This window comes from Ictidomys tridecemlineatus, chromosome 8 (genome assembly GCF_052094955.1).
Source record: "Ictidomys tridecemlineatus isolate mIctTri1 chromosome 8, mIctTri1.hap1, whole genome shotgun sequence".
In the NCBI taxonomy this organism is placed as follows: domain Eukaryota; kingdom Metazoa; phylum Chordata; class Mammalia; order Rodentia; family Sciuridae; genus Ictidomys; species Ictidomys tridecemlineatus.
Window position 1 is genome coordinate 147,280,094 of NC_135484.1, and position 17,072 is coordinate 147,297,165.

A 17,072-nucleotide genomic window follows, 5' to 3' on the forward strand; every position below is an offset into this window, starting at 1 on the left:
ATTTAGAGGTCACCAAGAAGATGCCAAAGTGGGAAGCACCAGGAATCTGCCTTCTTCCCTGGGCCACAGCTGTACTGACAGAACCTATCTGAAGAAACTATTTGAAATTGGCATCTACTGAAGGCTTGTGATTTCTAGGGGAAAGCTTGGATGGAAAACAGATCAATTTTTTTCAATCTAGCTCTCAGTACAGCCACACCTACCCATCCCCCAACCCCAGCCCCAAGGCAGACAACCACACAATTGCTCCTGAAGCAGCTCCTATGCAGGTTGTGGGAGCTAGGCTGGCAAAGAGGACCTGGTCCTCCAAACTGGGGACCCATGTTCTGATCACTAGTTGCTGCCTCTGATCAGGGAGATGCAGATACAGAGGCAACCATTATTAAAAATCCTTCCTGTTCAGCACCTGGTTTTTATGCCTTTTCATTATCTTTTCCTCCTTGGGAATCAGACATTTAATGACTAAGACATTCAAAAGGAACCACAGATACAGGGACATTTAGAAAGTCACCACACATGACCAGTGAAAGATATAAGCTCAGAAAAGATCCGAGGAAACCTTAAATTTACACTGTAGGCTGACAACAGCACATAGATACTACCACAATAAAAAACAAATAGCAGACCCTGGGAAAGGGGAAAAAATCTGATCTTCAGTGTTACCACAGTATATAAATGTTCAGTCTTCAATTAAAAAAAAATTACAGGATATGCAAAAACAGGAAAGTATGGCCCTTTCAGAGGGGGAAAAATAAAACACCAAAAACAAAAAACTAACATTAAACATCCCAGAAAGAGAGTGGGTACTGAATAACAGGACTAGGGGTGCAGCTCAGTGGTAGTGTGTGTGCCTAGCAAGCATGAGGCCCTGGATTAAAGGGGAAATGTAGGTAGAGTTGATGGTATAGAAATGAATATAGATAAGGAAAAGTATCTATCTTCTGCAGTGCACATCCTTACCACACATCTGTCAGACGACATGTTACAGAGAATAGAATGACACATAACATTTTCAATACAAGTACTTATTTTTTAATATAGCTTTGGTATAATTGATAACAATAAAATATACCTTTTTAAGAACATTTTTTGTAGTTGTAGATGGACATCATGCCTTTATTTATTTTTGTATGCAGTGCTAAGGATTGAACCCAGTGCCTCATACATGCTAGGCAAGCACTCTACTGCCAAGCCATAACCCCAGCCTTAAAATATACCTTTTTAAAGTGCATAATTTAGTAGTTTTTAGTATATTCACAATGCTGTGCAATGATCATACTAACTTCAAAATATTTTCATCACCCATACCCACTAGTCACTACCCAATTCCCTACAAACCCTACTAAACATTAATCTACTTTTCGACTCTATGCGTTTGTCTTTTGGACATTTCATGTAAATGGAATTATATAATATGTGGCCATCTACACTAGTTCCTTTCCCACAGCATATGCTTTTAAGTTTTACCCATATCACATTCCCTTTTTGTGGCAGAATAATATTCTGTTGTTATGTGGATATATATTTTGTTTATGCATTCATCAGCTAATGGACATTTAAATTCTAATTTTGGCTATTATAAATAATACTACTATGCATATTTAGATAAAAGTTTTTATGTGAATATATGTTTTCAACTCTATTGAAGTGAAATTGCAAAGTCACAGGTAATTTTATTTATAAATTTATACATATCTATCTATCTATATTTATTTATTTATTTTTGTACTGGGAATTGAACTCACAGGCACTTGACCACTGAGCCACCTCCCCGGCCCTATTTTGTATTTTATTTAGAGTCAGGGTCTCACTGAGTTGCTTAATGCCTCACTTTTGCTGAGGCTGGCTTTGAACTCACAATCCTCCCACTTCAGCCTTCTGAGCCACTGGGATTATAGGCGTGCCCACCATACCTGGCTCTATATGTAATTTTTAAAGAAACTACATAACTATTTTCCAAAGTGGCTGCATAATTTTACAAGTCAACCAGCAATGAATAAGGTTGTTAATTCCTTCAGACCTTTGCCAACACTTGATATAGCCTATCTTTTTTAATATAGAGATGCTAGTGAGTATGAGGTAGCACCTCATTGTCGTTTTGCTGTGCATTTCTCTGGGGACTAATAATGTTGAGCATCTTTTCAGGTTCTTATTGACCATTTGTATATTTCTTTTGAGAAATGTCTGTTAAAATCCTTTGTTTCTTCACTGAGTTGTCTTTTTATTGTTGAGTTTAAATGTTCTTTATATGTTCTGGATACAAGTCTTTCATCAGATAAATGACTGCAAATATTTTTTCTCCATTTTGAGGGTGGTGGTTTCACTTTCTTAGTGGTGTTCTTTGAAGCAAAAAGTGTTTAATTTTGATCATGTCCAATCTGTTTCTTTTGTTGCTCATGCTTTTGATGTCATGTCTAAGAAAACCACGTTTTATTATGTATGCATGTCAATAGGAACAGATTGGAAAATGAATGATATAAAATTAAGAATCAAAGTAAGAAACCTGATTGAAAACTCAAATTCAGAATCCAGTTTTCTGTAAATAAATCAGAGATAATAAACACATATTGCTAACTATTGACTAGCAAATAGTGGTATGTGGAAGTCTGTCCTTTCTACTAATCAATGAAAAGTAAAAGCCTCAAAGAAAAAGTAATAATAACCTCCAATCCCTATATTAAGGTAATGTTTAGGCATTTTAAAATTTTTATCTATAAAATAACTTTAGACAACAGAAGTTTAACCTTCTTCTCTAAAGGAAAACATTTACCTGTTAAGTAATTCCAGTCCAGCAGAGTACCTTGGCAAATATGGAACAGTCCTGCCAGAAGAAACACTTATTTTATTAACATTGAATCTTAAAAAGAATCTTAAATTTTGTCAACATTGAATCTTAAAAAGAAAGTTACATACAAGAATTCTAGCACCATCAATTATAACAATATTTTAAAATTACTGACAATTTATCTAAACTTTTAGAAAAATGTATTATGTTAGATTTAATGTACTGTAGTATATCAAACTGTCACTTTGTCCCATGCAGATTATTTTCAGAAAATAAAACAATAAACATTTTAACACTACACAAAGAGAATACACATGACCCAAGTTCATCATCTCAAGGTAGAAAGTGAAATCTGAGCATATGTTTTACTGAAAAAAAAAATGAACAAAGGGCACAATACTGGTGTTTTCATATAAAACAAGCAAGAGCTAAAAAGATTCGTTTACCATGTCCTATTTCATTATTAATATGCTTTACAATGATGCAGGACTTTTACTTTTCTCTGAACATACAAATTACTTATGATCAAACAACAGCTATTTATTATCAGAGTGAACAATCACACTTCACCATTTTTTCAACCATTTCACAACTTTCCTGTTACAAAATTTAGAATCAATAAATTATTTTGTAGTTGATGCACTCAACAGATCTAATATGCATTAAATAATTTTACTATTATGACTACAATCAAAAGCCTTATGCAATTCAAGTCAAGGTAAACTAGAATCTTAGCCTGAGCTTACCTGGGTTTGCTTTTTACTTTAGCTTCTTTTGACTTGTCACTCAAAGACTTCAGCCTATAATTCGAAAAGCATAAAATATATTTTTACAGGTCAAGAGACTTTCAACTACAAGTTTTCACAGCTGTTATAATTTTTGGTGGGATAGGCTTTTTTTTTTTTTAAACCAAAAATTAAGCACCCGTAGAGGCAACAAATATTTCAGTGTTTTTACTGTATGTCAGATAATCACAAATGCAAAGTGAGAAGCAATTTTTATATACTTGCTTTTCCCAAATCTCTTTGTTAGAAACAAAGATTCCTAAAAGTGATCAAAGCAGAGAAACCTTAATATCTGGTATCACTAGAAAAAGTAGTGATTCATATGGGTGAACTCAGAAGAAAAGGTAAACTATTCATGAACAAGGCATACTTTCATTAGACACAATCCCAGGCACTCATTTATTTTAAGTACCTGAATTATTGAAAGTTCAGTTGATAAAAAGCTTTCTAAATATATTACAAATTGTTTTCAATAAAGAAGATTTGGCAAACCCCATTTACCATTTTTTGGTAATTCCAGTTTGTCTGTATGATATCTGGCTGCCTGTTGGGCAGAACAGTACTTCCTTTAGATGCTTCTGAGCTAGGAATCCATGTGCATTTGCTAATATGAACCAATCCATGGGGTTTGTCTGGGCTACTGCATCCATTTTTCCTAAAGTTTCAGCCTCTACACTTGGTTAGCTGGTTTCAGGATCCTGTACTGCTTCTGCTAACTATCTAACTCCTGCAGCCTCCTTCCCTTTATGTGTTGTTTTTAAATGAGTGGGCTAGAAAACAAAACAGAAACATGGGCTAGAACTGCAGACACAGTTATTTAGCAGGTTCTTCTAAATATAAAATATGATGTTCAGACTGTACAATTTATTTTCACTTTACTGGCCCAGTTTCACTTTCTTTCGTATGTAGACTCTACTCCAGATAACTAAATTGCTAATAAACAAGTGCTAAATTATGAGATAGTCTCTTATAAGATACTGCTATACATGTTCTTAATTACTTCAACAAATATTCATTTTAAAACAAGAGACTGAAATAACCCACAATACCACTGCTAACCCCTCAAAGCCTCTACAAAACACAGAAATGGGTGCTCCTTCCTTAGGATGCTTTACTGACATCAGCCAGGACCTGCTGACTATCACATGCATACCTCACATCTACATTATACAGTATGCTACCTGCCCAACTACACATGCAAACCCTGACACAGATTCCATCTTTTTGTCAATAATGCCTGGTTAAGCACAAGAAAGGCATTTCTGATCAAATGTATTTTTTTTTAACAAAATTGGTATGCCAATTTGTCATTATACTCTCTTTTTTTAAAAAAAAAAATTAGATTTCTCTATAATGCCCCCTAAATTAAACCATCTCTTTAGTACAAAATTTGGTTATCTATCAGATGAAATCAAGAAAATTACACAAACATTTCATCTGTCTCACAGAAAAAAATAAAATTTCTAAGCTTATCTTAAAAATAGTAAATCTGGCTTAAACAAAGATTAATCTAACAAGAACTAGACAAAGGTATTTTTATAGTCATGCTTTGCCATTTTTACTCCAAAATGAGAGAAAGGCATTTAGGTATGACAACTCGGGGGGGGGGGATTATCCTAGGGTAGTTAGTTACATGGCACTGCATCACCCTTGAAAATGAGTCTAGGGTATTTCAGTGACCTGAGTCAATGCTATCAGATGTGAAAGGGATCGTTAAGATGCTCTCTGGACCACTCTGACCATATGATTTAGCTAATCTCTAGATTGACTGTTCATATATTTATTTCTAAAATAAACTTTCAATTTCTTAATATGCCAGTTTAGGGTCCATTCCTTCTCCCTTCCAAGAAAGGAAAAAGTGATCTGGAAGAAAGGAGTTACAGGGAACTGGAAATGAAGCTGCTGCAGGTCACCAAGAGCTCCCCAGTGGCTCCCAACACACACAGGTCTTTAACCAAATGGAACCTGAAGAGCTTATCTGATCTGAATTTGAACAGATCAGCTCTAAAGAGACATTTCTAAGAATGAAAAAAATCTGATTATGAACTAGATAACTTAAAATTGAGGAACTAGTGTTAATTTTGTCAGAAATAATGCTGGTGTTGCATTTATATAATGTCTGTAATTTTTTTAAGCAATGCAAACTGATGTACGAGAGATGTAATAGACAAATCTAAGATTTACTTTTTACATAAAGAAAGATAAAGCAAATAGGGCAATATTTGAAAATTATTGAATCTGTGTAATGGATACATGGAAGTCATTGTATTACTCTATTTCTGCATATGTTTGAAACTTAAAAATTTTAAACAACCAAAATAGACTTGAATATATTCATCTTTTCTCACCACACCTTCTTCAAATAAATTTTCAATGTGCCAAAGCCAGAAAACTGATGGAGAAAACAAAAAGCAGCTACAGGGAAGTTGGAAACAGTGACAAAAGTTCAGGGGAGAAAAATATGCAGGGTTATAATCACTATTTCTTAAGGTGGAAAAAATAAGGTTAGATATCATTAGTAAAGTAAAAAATCAAATACATCCTTTCTAAGATCCATCCTTAAAACCTGGAAGGGAACTGAAAGTAGTCTACCATTTTTATTTTGAGATAATTCTACTTAAAATTCCTCACACTGGTCCTGCACTGGAAAACTCTCACTGAAATTCTATTTAATGTCCCACAGTGTGATGACATACTGGGAAAGTAATACTGATCTAGGGTGAACACTCCTGCTTCCTCAAATGTAAAATGGTAGTATTATTCTCAACCATAAAAATTTGCCAAGAATAAAATAAAAGCCCAAAAATGACCTCAGTGGTATTTGGAGAAACTACAGAGCTAATTCAAATGAAACATAATAAAAAATTATCATCATTAAGAAAACCGAGAAACTGCATATGTAACTGGGCCGGGGTGAAATAAAGCAGAGGTTCCTAATGCACCAGTTTCTATGAAAGGCTTTCCTACCCTGGCCCATTCTCACTCTTCTTCCAACAGCATACACACCCAGGAAGGCTTAAGTGCCGCTATATGAGTACACTAATAAATAGATTTAAGAGAGCCACCTAACAATTATTTTCTAGTAATGTCAGCTAATGCACATTTTGAAGTTCAAAGCACTCAATCTCAAATTCATCCAGAACAGTTCAATAATTTTATTTTTAGATGGCTCCAAAGACTCGCCTTAATTCAATACCAGCATATTTATTTCTTCAAACTTTGAAGAAAATACTAAAATGAAAGCCTCTTACTAATTAATGGAGGTGACGTGCAAAACCGCTCAAACAAAAACTTAAAAAAGATGCAGATAAACAGCATGTCTCATGGAGTGATGAGCAGATCTGCTTAGCTGACCCAACTGCATGAGGCGACTTGAATGGCACTTCATTCATCTGCACCTAAACTTCAATTCATCTATATCATCATCTCTTAGGAAAGGTGACTTATGACTGCTTTTAAACACCATGAAAACATATATTGGCATATTTTGTCATAAGACTCAATTCTTCTGAAATAGGTTGGTGTTTCCATCATTCTAACTTTAAATTCTGCTCACAAATTTTCACATTTGTATTTATCAATTCCTTCACTCCTTTTTTAAAATATTTTTTATTTTACATTTATATGGTGCTGAGGATCGAACGCAGTGCTGCATGAGGGGCGAGCACTCTACCACTGAGCCACAACTCTAGCCACAACTCCCTCTTTTTTCCTAACAAGATCAGGGAATAAGCAAAAGCATTAATTATGCTGCAAGGTGAAAATGACCTCTAAGCTCCAAAGCCTGAAAAATTCACATAAAAGCTGCACAGACTCAGAAAAGGGAGTCTTTACCATAATTAATCTCCAATACACCAAGCTTCAGTTCTAATCGCTCCCAAGTGTGTCAATTTCCAACTACTACTTCACAACAAATTCACCTTCAACTGCTCCTTCTCCTGAAACTGTTCTTGTTCTTTTATGTTGTCATATGCCATCATTTCTCTAAGATACTCCAAAACCAACACTTTCAATTTCTGTGCGTTTTTCATCTCCCACATCTCACTGCTGACAAATTCAACCACTGCCTGTCACATTCCCCCCCCCCCCCCCCCCCCCCCCCGTCTTCTAAATTTCTATCAGCACTGCCTCATCTTCTCTTACCTGGCCCCAAATTATAGCCTTATCTCCCCATCCTCAACCCTTACCTTATCACACTACCTAAATTATTGTTCCAGAAATGCAGCCATACGCTTCTGGAAATACAAACAGAACTCTCCCCCTTAATCTGGTTTTTAGCCCCAGTACTTAGGACCTTCCAGATATTCTGCCTCCTGCCACTACAATGAGCAGGGACCTCATTTGCTGTCTGGTTGTTCTCAGCCATGTCCTCAGCACCTGGAACAGTGCCTGCCACAAAGTAAACCCTCATAAGTAGTTGACAAATTAACTAAGCAAAGCTTTAAAGATTATCAGGCAATGATCTTCCTTTCCTGCTTTATCTTTGAAATATCCTTTCCCAAATCTATCACAATCTCTCCCCAGTCTTCAAGGCCCAGTTTGGAAACCACTTCCTCTTTGAAGCCTTCTGTATATGCATCCAAATTAATCACTCTTTCCTCTGGGCTCACATACCCACTACTTGTACCTTTAATATGCAGTTCATTTTGCTTTATATTACCACTAGTTTAACGCATCCAGGGGGAAGGGCCTATTTCAGTCAGCTTCACAGCCCGAGGATCTAGCCCAATACATAGACACTGCCTATTAAATAAGCAAAACTGAGTACATGGCCTCTCAAACTTTTTTTAAAGCTTCTATTTAAAAAAAGGACACTTCAAGTACTTAACCTTATGTCTGGCACTTAGCAGGAACTCAGGAAATATTTATTTAATCAGGTTAAACACTAATTTTTTTTCTTCCTTTTTAAGAAGGATAAATTCTAGAAAAGTCATAATTTCAGTCAAAACTTCACCATTTCACCACACTATGGATTACTGGATCCTCTCCTTTGTGCAGGTTTTGATACTATAGGAAGGGAAAAGAGAGATTGAGACCACTGGGCAGGGATGGAGGCCAGGGGCATAGTGGCTTTGAGGAGGAAACACCTGCTGCCTAGTTGCAATAATTAATAAACAGATTTTTAAATTCCTAATCATAAGAATCCAGAGCATTAAAAACAAGAAACAACAGCCTGTTACAGATAGCTGCAACCTTTCAGTAAAGATTTTTCAGGCCCTGAAGAGATTTGCAAAATCTCTTTACATGTCTGAATACCTCAGTCCTGAGAACTTTAGTTATAACTACTCAAGTGATAAAAATCAAAGATTCAAGTAGATCTGAACTATGTGCATCTGTATATTCAGAAGGTTCTCTAAGAGTTTAACACCTCCTCTCCTTCCCCCAAAAAAGGATGTCCTATGTGAACCCTCCAAAGGGGCCCTAGAATTCTGAGCTAAATTAAGGTCTCAGTGATGAGAAAGATCTCATGAGGACCAGAACCAAAGCCCTTCAGTTCCAGGGCCTTGTGGCTGGCCCACCATCCACTTAGGGCAGAAAAAATATGATACAATTACAATAGTAGGTTTGTCTCAATGTAGAGATAATTGTCACTGTGAAAAAAAATTACTAAAAAAGTTTGTGTGCTGGGGTATAGCGCAACACTAGACCACTTGCCTAGTACATGTGAGGCCCTGTGTTGGATCCTCAGTACCACATAGCTAAAAAAAAAAAAAAAAAAAAAAAAAACTTAAAAAAAAGGTATTGTGTCTATCAATAACTAATACATTAAAAGAAAAAAGTTTGCAAGAGACTGGGTGTTACAACTCAGCAGTAGGGCATTTGTACAGTATGTTCAAGGGCTCAGGTTCAATCTCCAGAACTGCAAAAATAAATAAGTAAATAATAAAGCCACAAGTTCACAGACAACCTTGAGTCTGGTAGACTATCAGTAATATCTACCCTGTCCTTTAGGAGTCACAATCATAATGTGCATTTTTTTCTAAATCTAAATGAAATACAGAAGTTCAATGTGTTCTTTGAACATGCTTTAACTTCTGTGACATTCTCTTAAAAGACTAATAAATAATTGTTATTTAAAGAGTCACTAAAAATGGAGATTTGCCTAGAGTTAGGCTCTGGATATAAGAATATTCAGAAACTGAAAATGAGAAGAGCTGAGTAGATGCTATTCTGATAGCTGAAGAAGCCCACAAAATCACAAGGTCATGTACTGATTGCCTGCAGCACTGTGAAACTGGATGTTTTTAGTTATTTCAGAAGGCAGTTGTCTAATAAACACCTGCTCAGTGTCCAATGTTCCTATAGGAATGCCAGGTCCAATTGGATGGTTTTGGGAGATAATTGCTAAGTCTCTTATCTCTGAATCAAACCCATTAGTGCCTCTATACAACAAACATGTGAACTGGGATTAATTTCATCTTATCAAAGCAAAAATATTCAAATATGTAAAGTAAGCTGATCTTAAGCTAAACATGGAGGAATTTACAAAGATGAATTGTTTCGTTTTGTTTCCTTAGTAAAAATCATGTAGGAAATTGAGGATGTGACAAAGAAAATCTGAGCTGAGAGTTGTGGGTCAACTGTCAGACATCACCTGGATTGAGTTATCTCCCAGTTAATAACAGGCCGATGGCACATACTGACAATCGGGTGGTTTATCTGTTAAGACTGACCTATACAAAAAGGAAGCCAACAAAGAACCTTCATGGAATGAATCCCTCAGAGGATGTCTAATGCTAAATGGGACCCATACTATGGCATCTTCCAGAAGCCAAGTCAGTTTCCAAGGAGTTTTAACCAGACTCCCTCAGGCCCTCTCCCTAACTAACCCTAAACTTCAGGATCATCCAGCTCTCTCAGGATGGTCTGCACTATGGCAGTCCAGACCATATTACTAAGCAAAAGACTTCTTAAAGAAAGGTTTGCATGAATCAGTCCTGAGGCAACCATGACCTAGGGAGTTGTAGCAAGTACTAGAAGAAGGACTCCTATGCCCTCTAGGATTTCCCTGAAGCAGTGTTAACAAGAGCTACCCAGGTGGGTTTATCTATGGCCACTCTCATGCCACAAGCAGACCACTTAAGAATTGTTCCCAAAATTTTAAAATTTACACTATGAAGTTATTTCTTCTAAATTAACAGGGAGAAAAAAAAATGCAAGCATGCAACTACACCAATCAACGAATGACTTCCCGTGCATCCCTAACACTCTTAAGAACAACAAAGTATCAAAATTGCCTTATAAAAGTGGTTAAGTGCTCAAGTATTCGCCAATTTGTTGCTAGTCCACAGGCAATAAAAACTTTAACATCTTTCCCCTTAGGAATTTAAAACATTCGCCAAGGAGGCCCTCGAATTCAGAACATTCTCCAAATGGCTTTGTAAGGTGAAAGTTACAGACCCTTTATACAAGGGGCACCTCTTCTAGTGAAAAAGTTAAAATGACTTAAGCACAGATAACAGTCACATAGTGCCTGTTTCACATGTTCATTCATTAATCCTCTCAATGGCCCTGCGAGATAAGTGCCATCATAATTCCCATTTTACAGTCGCCGGAGCAGTATAGAAAGAAGCGAGACAGTTGGGTAACTTGCAGAACTATGGTAACTGGCAGAGCCAGGACGAGCGCCCAGGCCGTCCGGAGCCCGCTCTCGTTCCCAGGCAGCTGCACAGCGGAATCACCTGGGGGCTTTTTAATAATTCCATCCCCTTTCGCTTTTAATTGGAATCTGGTGCGAGCTGGGCGTGGGGGTGAAAAGTTCCCAGGCGCGTGGCGGCCGTTTGCGGAGCTGTGGGTCTCTGCACCTAACTCCGCTCCCGCTGCAGTCGCCCGCTTCCCTCGCCCGGGTCCCTCACTGGGCGTGGTGGGGGCGAGGGAAGGGGGTCGGCGAGCCAAACGCGGAGGGCGGCGGCGGCGGGAGCCTGCAGGTGTCTGCGCGCACCGGGGCGGGGGTCGCGGGCGGCGTCCCGGCAGGCGGAAGCGGGGCGGCGCGCTCGCCTCTCACGTGACGCCGCTCGCCGGCCCGGTGAAGGGAGAGGGGAGGTCGCCGGCCGCCCGGGACCTGCCGGCCGCCCGGGACCTGCCCCCCGGGACCGAAGTTACTTTGCGCCTCTGGAGGCCCGGACGCTGGCGAGTTCCTTACTTTTCTTCGGCCGGGGCGCGGCGGGCAGGCCGGGGCGGGGCGGCGGGCAGACAGGCCGTCACGGCCGCAGCCCCAAGCCAGCCGGCCCGGCGCCCCCGGGTCCCTTTCGGTCACCTACCGTATACCCACCCGGAGGCGAAATCCTGCTGCACGCTCAGCAGCCGCTCGCGCAGGGTCTCCAGCATCGCCACCGCCGCGTCGCTTCCCCTCAGGCCTCGCGCCGTCTCTCTGGCCGCGGCCCCCAACCCCGAGCCGCCTCTCAGCGCACCTGTCAACCGCACGCCCCGCACTCCCGCCGCTGGCCCCGCCCCCGGCTCGCCCCGCGTCCCCGCGCCGCAGCCCCAGCGCCTTCCGCGTTCCCGCCCCCGCCGGCCTGAGCGCCCTCGCTCCGCCCCCACCGCGCTCCGGGACCGCGCAGCCGCAGTGGAGCGCACCGACCAGGCTGCGGAAAAGGGGCGGGCCTTTCTCGCCAGGCCGCCCCCCACCCCGGGAGCCCGTGCCTCCTCCAGCTCTGGCTCCGCCTTCCGTTTCTCTGGGTCTGGGGTCTGACTCCCCCCAAGGCTTTGGAACTTCGGGTGGGGTAGTCAACGCTGAGCCTCTGTTTCTTCATCGGTAAAAAGACAGTAACTGTCTCGACAGCCTTGCTGACCACCCCATCACGCCAAAAGATCAGTTTTCCCAAGTCTCCAGGGACCCCCTAGTCACCAATACCATTTGCTACTTCTCTGCCTTGATTCTTTCTGGACCGCCTAGTTCTCCTTGCGCGTCTGCATCCCACCCTTAAGTCACATTCTTGACTGGCTGACAAGGTCTCCTTGCTCCTCTCCCTTCCCCTTCACCCTTTCTCCTATTTCAACAGCTGCGTCCCCAGCCTTTCCATCTTCTCCACCTGTGCTCTCTCCCTAGGTTATGATACCCATCACCTCCTGTGATTTTTTTCTCAAGGCACTAATGAGGCCCACATCTCTGTCTTTAGCCTTGTCCCTCCTCCCTTTAATTTATGCCAGTTGCTTCCTCAACATGTATCCAACATGCATCTCAGAGCAACATACACAAAATTGAAAATCTCATTGCATGCTTGCCTCTTAATCTGCCCTTTTCCAGTCTTTTCATTTCAGTGAACAGCCCCACCATCAACCAGATTGCTCAAGTTAAGACTCGTGAAATGATCCCTGGTTCTTCTCTTCTTCTCACCGTGCATAACCCATCAAATCCAGTCAACAATCTCTTAAGTAATTGGGGGATCTGCTGCCCTTTCTCTATCTTCATTATTATCACCCCAGTCCAAGCCCCCCATCTTCTTTCACTAGAAACATTGACAACCCTCCCTCATTATACTCTGTCACCATTCCATATCTGTTATCATCGGCGACACAACAGCCAGAGAGGATTATTTTTAAAAGACCAAACAGAGCCAGGCACTGTGACACAAACCTATAATTCCAGAGACTTTGGAAGCTGAGTTGGAAGAATCACAAGTTTCAGGCCAGCATGGACAATTTAGCAAGACTTGGTCTTAAAATTTTAAAAAGGCTGGAGGAGAAGCTCTGTGGCAGATGGCTCCTGGGGTTCAATTCCCACTACCATACCAAAAAAAAAAAAAAAAAAAAAAGGTCGTTTTGGTCATCTGCTTAAAATTCTTCAATTGCTTTCTGTGCATCTGGAGTAAAATTCAAACTCCTTATTCCAGCTTAGAAAGCCTTGAAAATTGAATGCTTTCAGACAACTCTTTCCAAATTAAATACTACTCACCTGTCCTATTCTTGACCCTCAAGCCATAATAGCTTTTTTGTTTGTTTGTTTTTGTTTTGGTACCTTGTGTTCAATCCAACACAAGGCTCTTAACCATAAGCCATATCCCGGCCCTTTATATTTTTTGTTTTGAGGCAGGGCCTCGCTTAGTTACTGAGGTTGGCTTTGAACTTGAGATCCTCCTGCTTCAGACTTCCAAGCTGCTAGGATTACAGGTGTGGGCCACTGCACCCAGCCCAAAATAGCCTCTGTGTGTGGGGGGGGTGTTCTTCAAAATTTCAGCTGCATTTCCATCTTAAGGACTTTTTATAACCTTATCTCCAAACTGTTCCTTGAGTGAATCCTTCATGACATGTAAGTATCCAGTTAGGTATGTTTTTCATGACCATATTACCCACCCAGTCAATTCCTATAGCATACCCTGTTTCTTTGTGCACATAGTACATATTAGAAAATGTACATAATAATTATTTAAGCAATGAAAAGTTGCTAATTAATTTGTTTACTAATTTATTTTAAAAATAGGGCTGGGTAAGGCAGGAAGACAGTCACTTCAGGTATAAAATTTAAGAAAAGGACAAAAAGCTTGATAATCAAAATAAATAATATTTTAATACAATATTTTTTAAAAATTCAAAATTAGTGGAAAAAACCCACGATATGCAAAACATCAAAATGTTACATAAGGGACTGAGGTTGTGGCTTAGAGGTAGAGAGCTTGCCTAGCATGTGTGAGGCACTGGGTTTGATCCCTGGCACCACATAAAATAAATAAAATAAAGCTACCATGTCCATCTAATTAATATATATATATATATATATATATATATATATATGACATAAAACAAGTTCTGGTAGAGACAGGATTGGAGGAGGTAAGTGAGGTGACTTTGAGGTGACTGTGTATGTCCAGGTCCAAATGTAAACTGCCTCCCTTCTAATAGCCCTGTATCCCCAGCACCTAGAAGAGGGAATGGCATTGTGTGGACACTAGTAGATACTCAATAAATAGTAATTGTTTTGCTATAGGAATTAAGATAAAATACTTGGCTCGTGGCTGGGAAACCTCTTCTCCACTCTTGATATTTCTTCCATGTGGAGGAGGCACCTCTGCTAGTAAAATACTTCCTACCTTTTCTGTGGAGGAGGAGGGGTGTTGATGATTGGTGAGCTAGGAAGTAATCAGCTTAGCACCTCCCACTTTTCTTCTTCCTCCTCCTCCTCTTCTTTTTCTCCTCCTCTTTCTTCTTCTGTACAAATGTGAGAAATGTGCATTCATCCTGCTGCTGTAAGTTCAGGTAGCCACATGACTCAATCTTTTTTGTGACTTGTCGGGGCAAGTCTCAATCTAAGGCTTAATATTGGAAGCTCTGCTTGCCCATGAATGGAAGCCATGTGTTTCACCAGCCATATCAGAGATAAAAGTGATGTTTTATTCTCATTACGCTGACTCTTGTCTTATTTCTGTGTTGGTTCATACAGTAAGGGGTGCTGCTTACTGAATCATCCCCTACCTCCAAAGCAAGTGACCAAGTGATTATATCTGGAGACAGGTGCCTTAGTATCTAGTGTTTAGAAATTATAAATACTAGGAATTATGAAATCTGTTTTATTTCATTCAGTTAAACAACTCCTCTTCCCATAAGCTTGATTCAATTTTCTAAGTTTCATGGATTTCAATATAATACCAAATCTATGAAAAACAACAACAAATTGCCTGTAAGTAAAAAAATAGCTTTACTGGTTGTACCTAGACACTTCCAGTTTGACTGATTCACTGTTTTTCGTAGTCTTTCTTCATTTTTAGTCATTTTATGAGCATTCTTAATCATGTCTAATAAATGCAAAAACAGTGTAAGTTTTTAAATATGCTGATGAAAAGAGACAATATAAAGAAACAAAAGTGGATCCGAAAAATGAACAGAAGTCAAAATGAAAAGGGGAAAATGATTCCTATTGCAGGAGTTGTTCCTGTTGCAGGAGAAAGATGAAAGACCTGGAGTTGAACATGTGACGTGCTGCGTTGATGAAACACATCTGAAGATGGAAGCTGATAGGCCAAGAAGTCACACGCTATCTGGATTGTGACATCCTGAACAACAGAGTTGGGAATGAGCATTTGACAGACCTAAATGGAAAGAACAGTGAAAGGTACCTCAGCTCATCTATTTGTGTTCCAAAGTGCATCCCACTATACTAGAATGTAATTGAGCACCCAACCTTATACTTATGCTCACATGAAAAAAGAACAGTACTATGCCATGCCTCAAAAGAGGAAACATTTTTGTTGTTGTTGCTCTGTATGTGGCTCCACATGATCTATAAAAAAAATCAAGGGACCTCATTCATCTAAGAATGTAATGGAGACCACATCCTGCATTCTTACAAACATACCATTTCCCTTAAAGAAAGTATACCTCAGAGATGTAGTAAATCTCTATGCATAGAATTATCTTCCAGTGGGAGGATCTAATAACATACCAAAACTCTTTAAAAAGAATTAGTAACAAAACAAAATGATTGAGACAATTATTACCTATTGTGAAGTTAGAGCTTAATACAGAGAAGATGGAAAAGTCCTAATAACTAATCATTATTAATTGAAGTAACTGATAATTATAATTTCAGTTGATAGTTTGCACACCTGGCTGTTCCTTTGAATCACATGGGGAACATTTAAAACACCCGTGCCTGTTTTACCCCTGAGTTTTGGATTTCACTGGTCTGAGGCAATGATCTACTCATTCTGCACTGTTTGAAAGCTTCCCAGGTGATTCTGATGTGCAGTTGGGCTAGGAACAACTGAGCTAGCCATGAAGACCTGAGCTACCCAGCAGAGAAAAGCAGTTTCTTGCTAGAGTACCAACTACGGCTTTGGAACCCATAAATCCATCCTTGGTCTCTGAAGTCAAGGCCCTACCGATGCTGCTCCACTTACAATACAGTTGCAATCTCATTAAACACACTGTGTATGCTGAAGAGTATTGGTCCCCACCTGTGGTTACAGAGCTGACGAGGAGCTACAGCTCTCTGTCACTGTCCAGCATCAGGGAAGAGGTTCACACTGTGTATTGCTAGCCCAGAAAAAGATCCAAATTCAAAATCTGAGGTATGGTTTCTACTGAATGGCTATTGATTTCACACCATCGTAAAATTGGACCACTGTAAGTCAGAGACTATCTATAGTTTGCCCTCCCCTTTCCCAGCTCATTCATCTGTAAGGTTTGGTGCTCTGGGTCTTCGGACCATCAGCCTGAGTTCCTGAAGCCTCCACACAGCACTTTCTGCTGGTTGACTTTTAAGGCAACCATGAGAGGTGGATGCACAAGATAAAGTAAAGCAAGCAGTGGATAGAGGGCAGAAGACCTCTCTGTCGGATGGCCAGGAGTAGCGGTGCTTTGGGCTATAATGTTTCAGATAAAGGACACCTCTACTGACCATTTTCTGAAACCTGCCTGGGGAAGTGACAACTTACTACTGCCAGCTCAAGACATCACATTGAAGACAAGTAAGCATTCGTGGGCCAGGGACTGTGCAAGTATCCCCCAATGGTTTGCCTTACTGACCCCTTGGGGGAGGGAAAATGTCTAAATTTATAGGTACAGCC

At 39.9% G+C, this 17,072-nt stretch overlaps 1 protein-coding gene across 3 annotated transcripts in view; it reads right to left on the reverse strand.

The window, feature by feature from the left end:
• The window catches only part of Dtnbp1 (dystrobrevin binding protein 1), a 144,383-nt gene extending 132,353 nt beyond the window's left edge, over positions 1-12,030 (reverse strand). Inside the window, exons 1-3 of one of the 3 annotated variants that reach the window (XM_078020565.1) lie at positions 11,843-12,030; positions 3,532-3,585; positions 2,771-2,821 (exon numbers count right to left, since the gene is read on the reverse strand). In XM_078020565.1, coding sequence (XP_077876691.1) covers positions 2,771-2,821; positions 3,532-3,585; positions 11,843-11,898 — 161 coding nt within the window. In that variant the 5' untranslated portion in view covers positions 11,899-12,030. The remainder of the gene's footprint in view (positions 1-2,770; positions 2,822-3,531; positions 3,586-11,842) is intronic. The other 2 variants (XM_078020563.1, XM_078020564.1) reach the window with 2 other exon arrangements.
• Between the last annotated feature and the right edge of the window lie 5,042 nt (positions 12,031-17,072).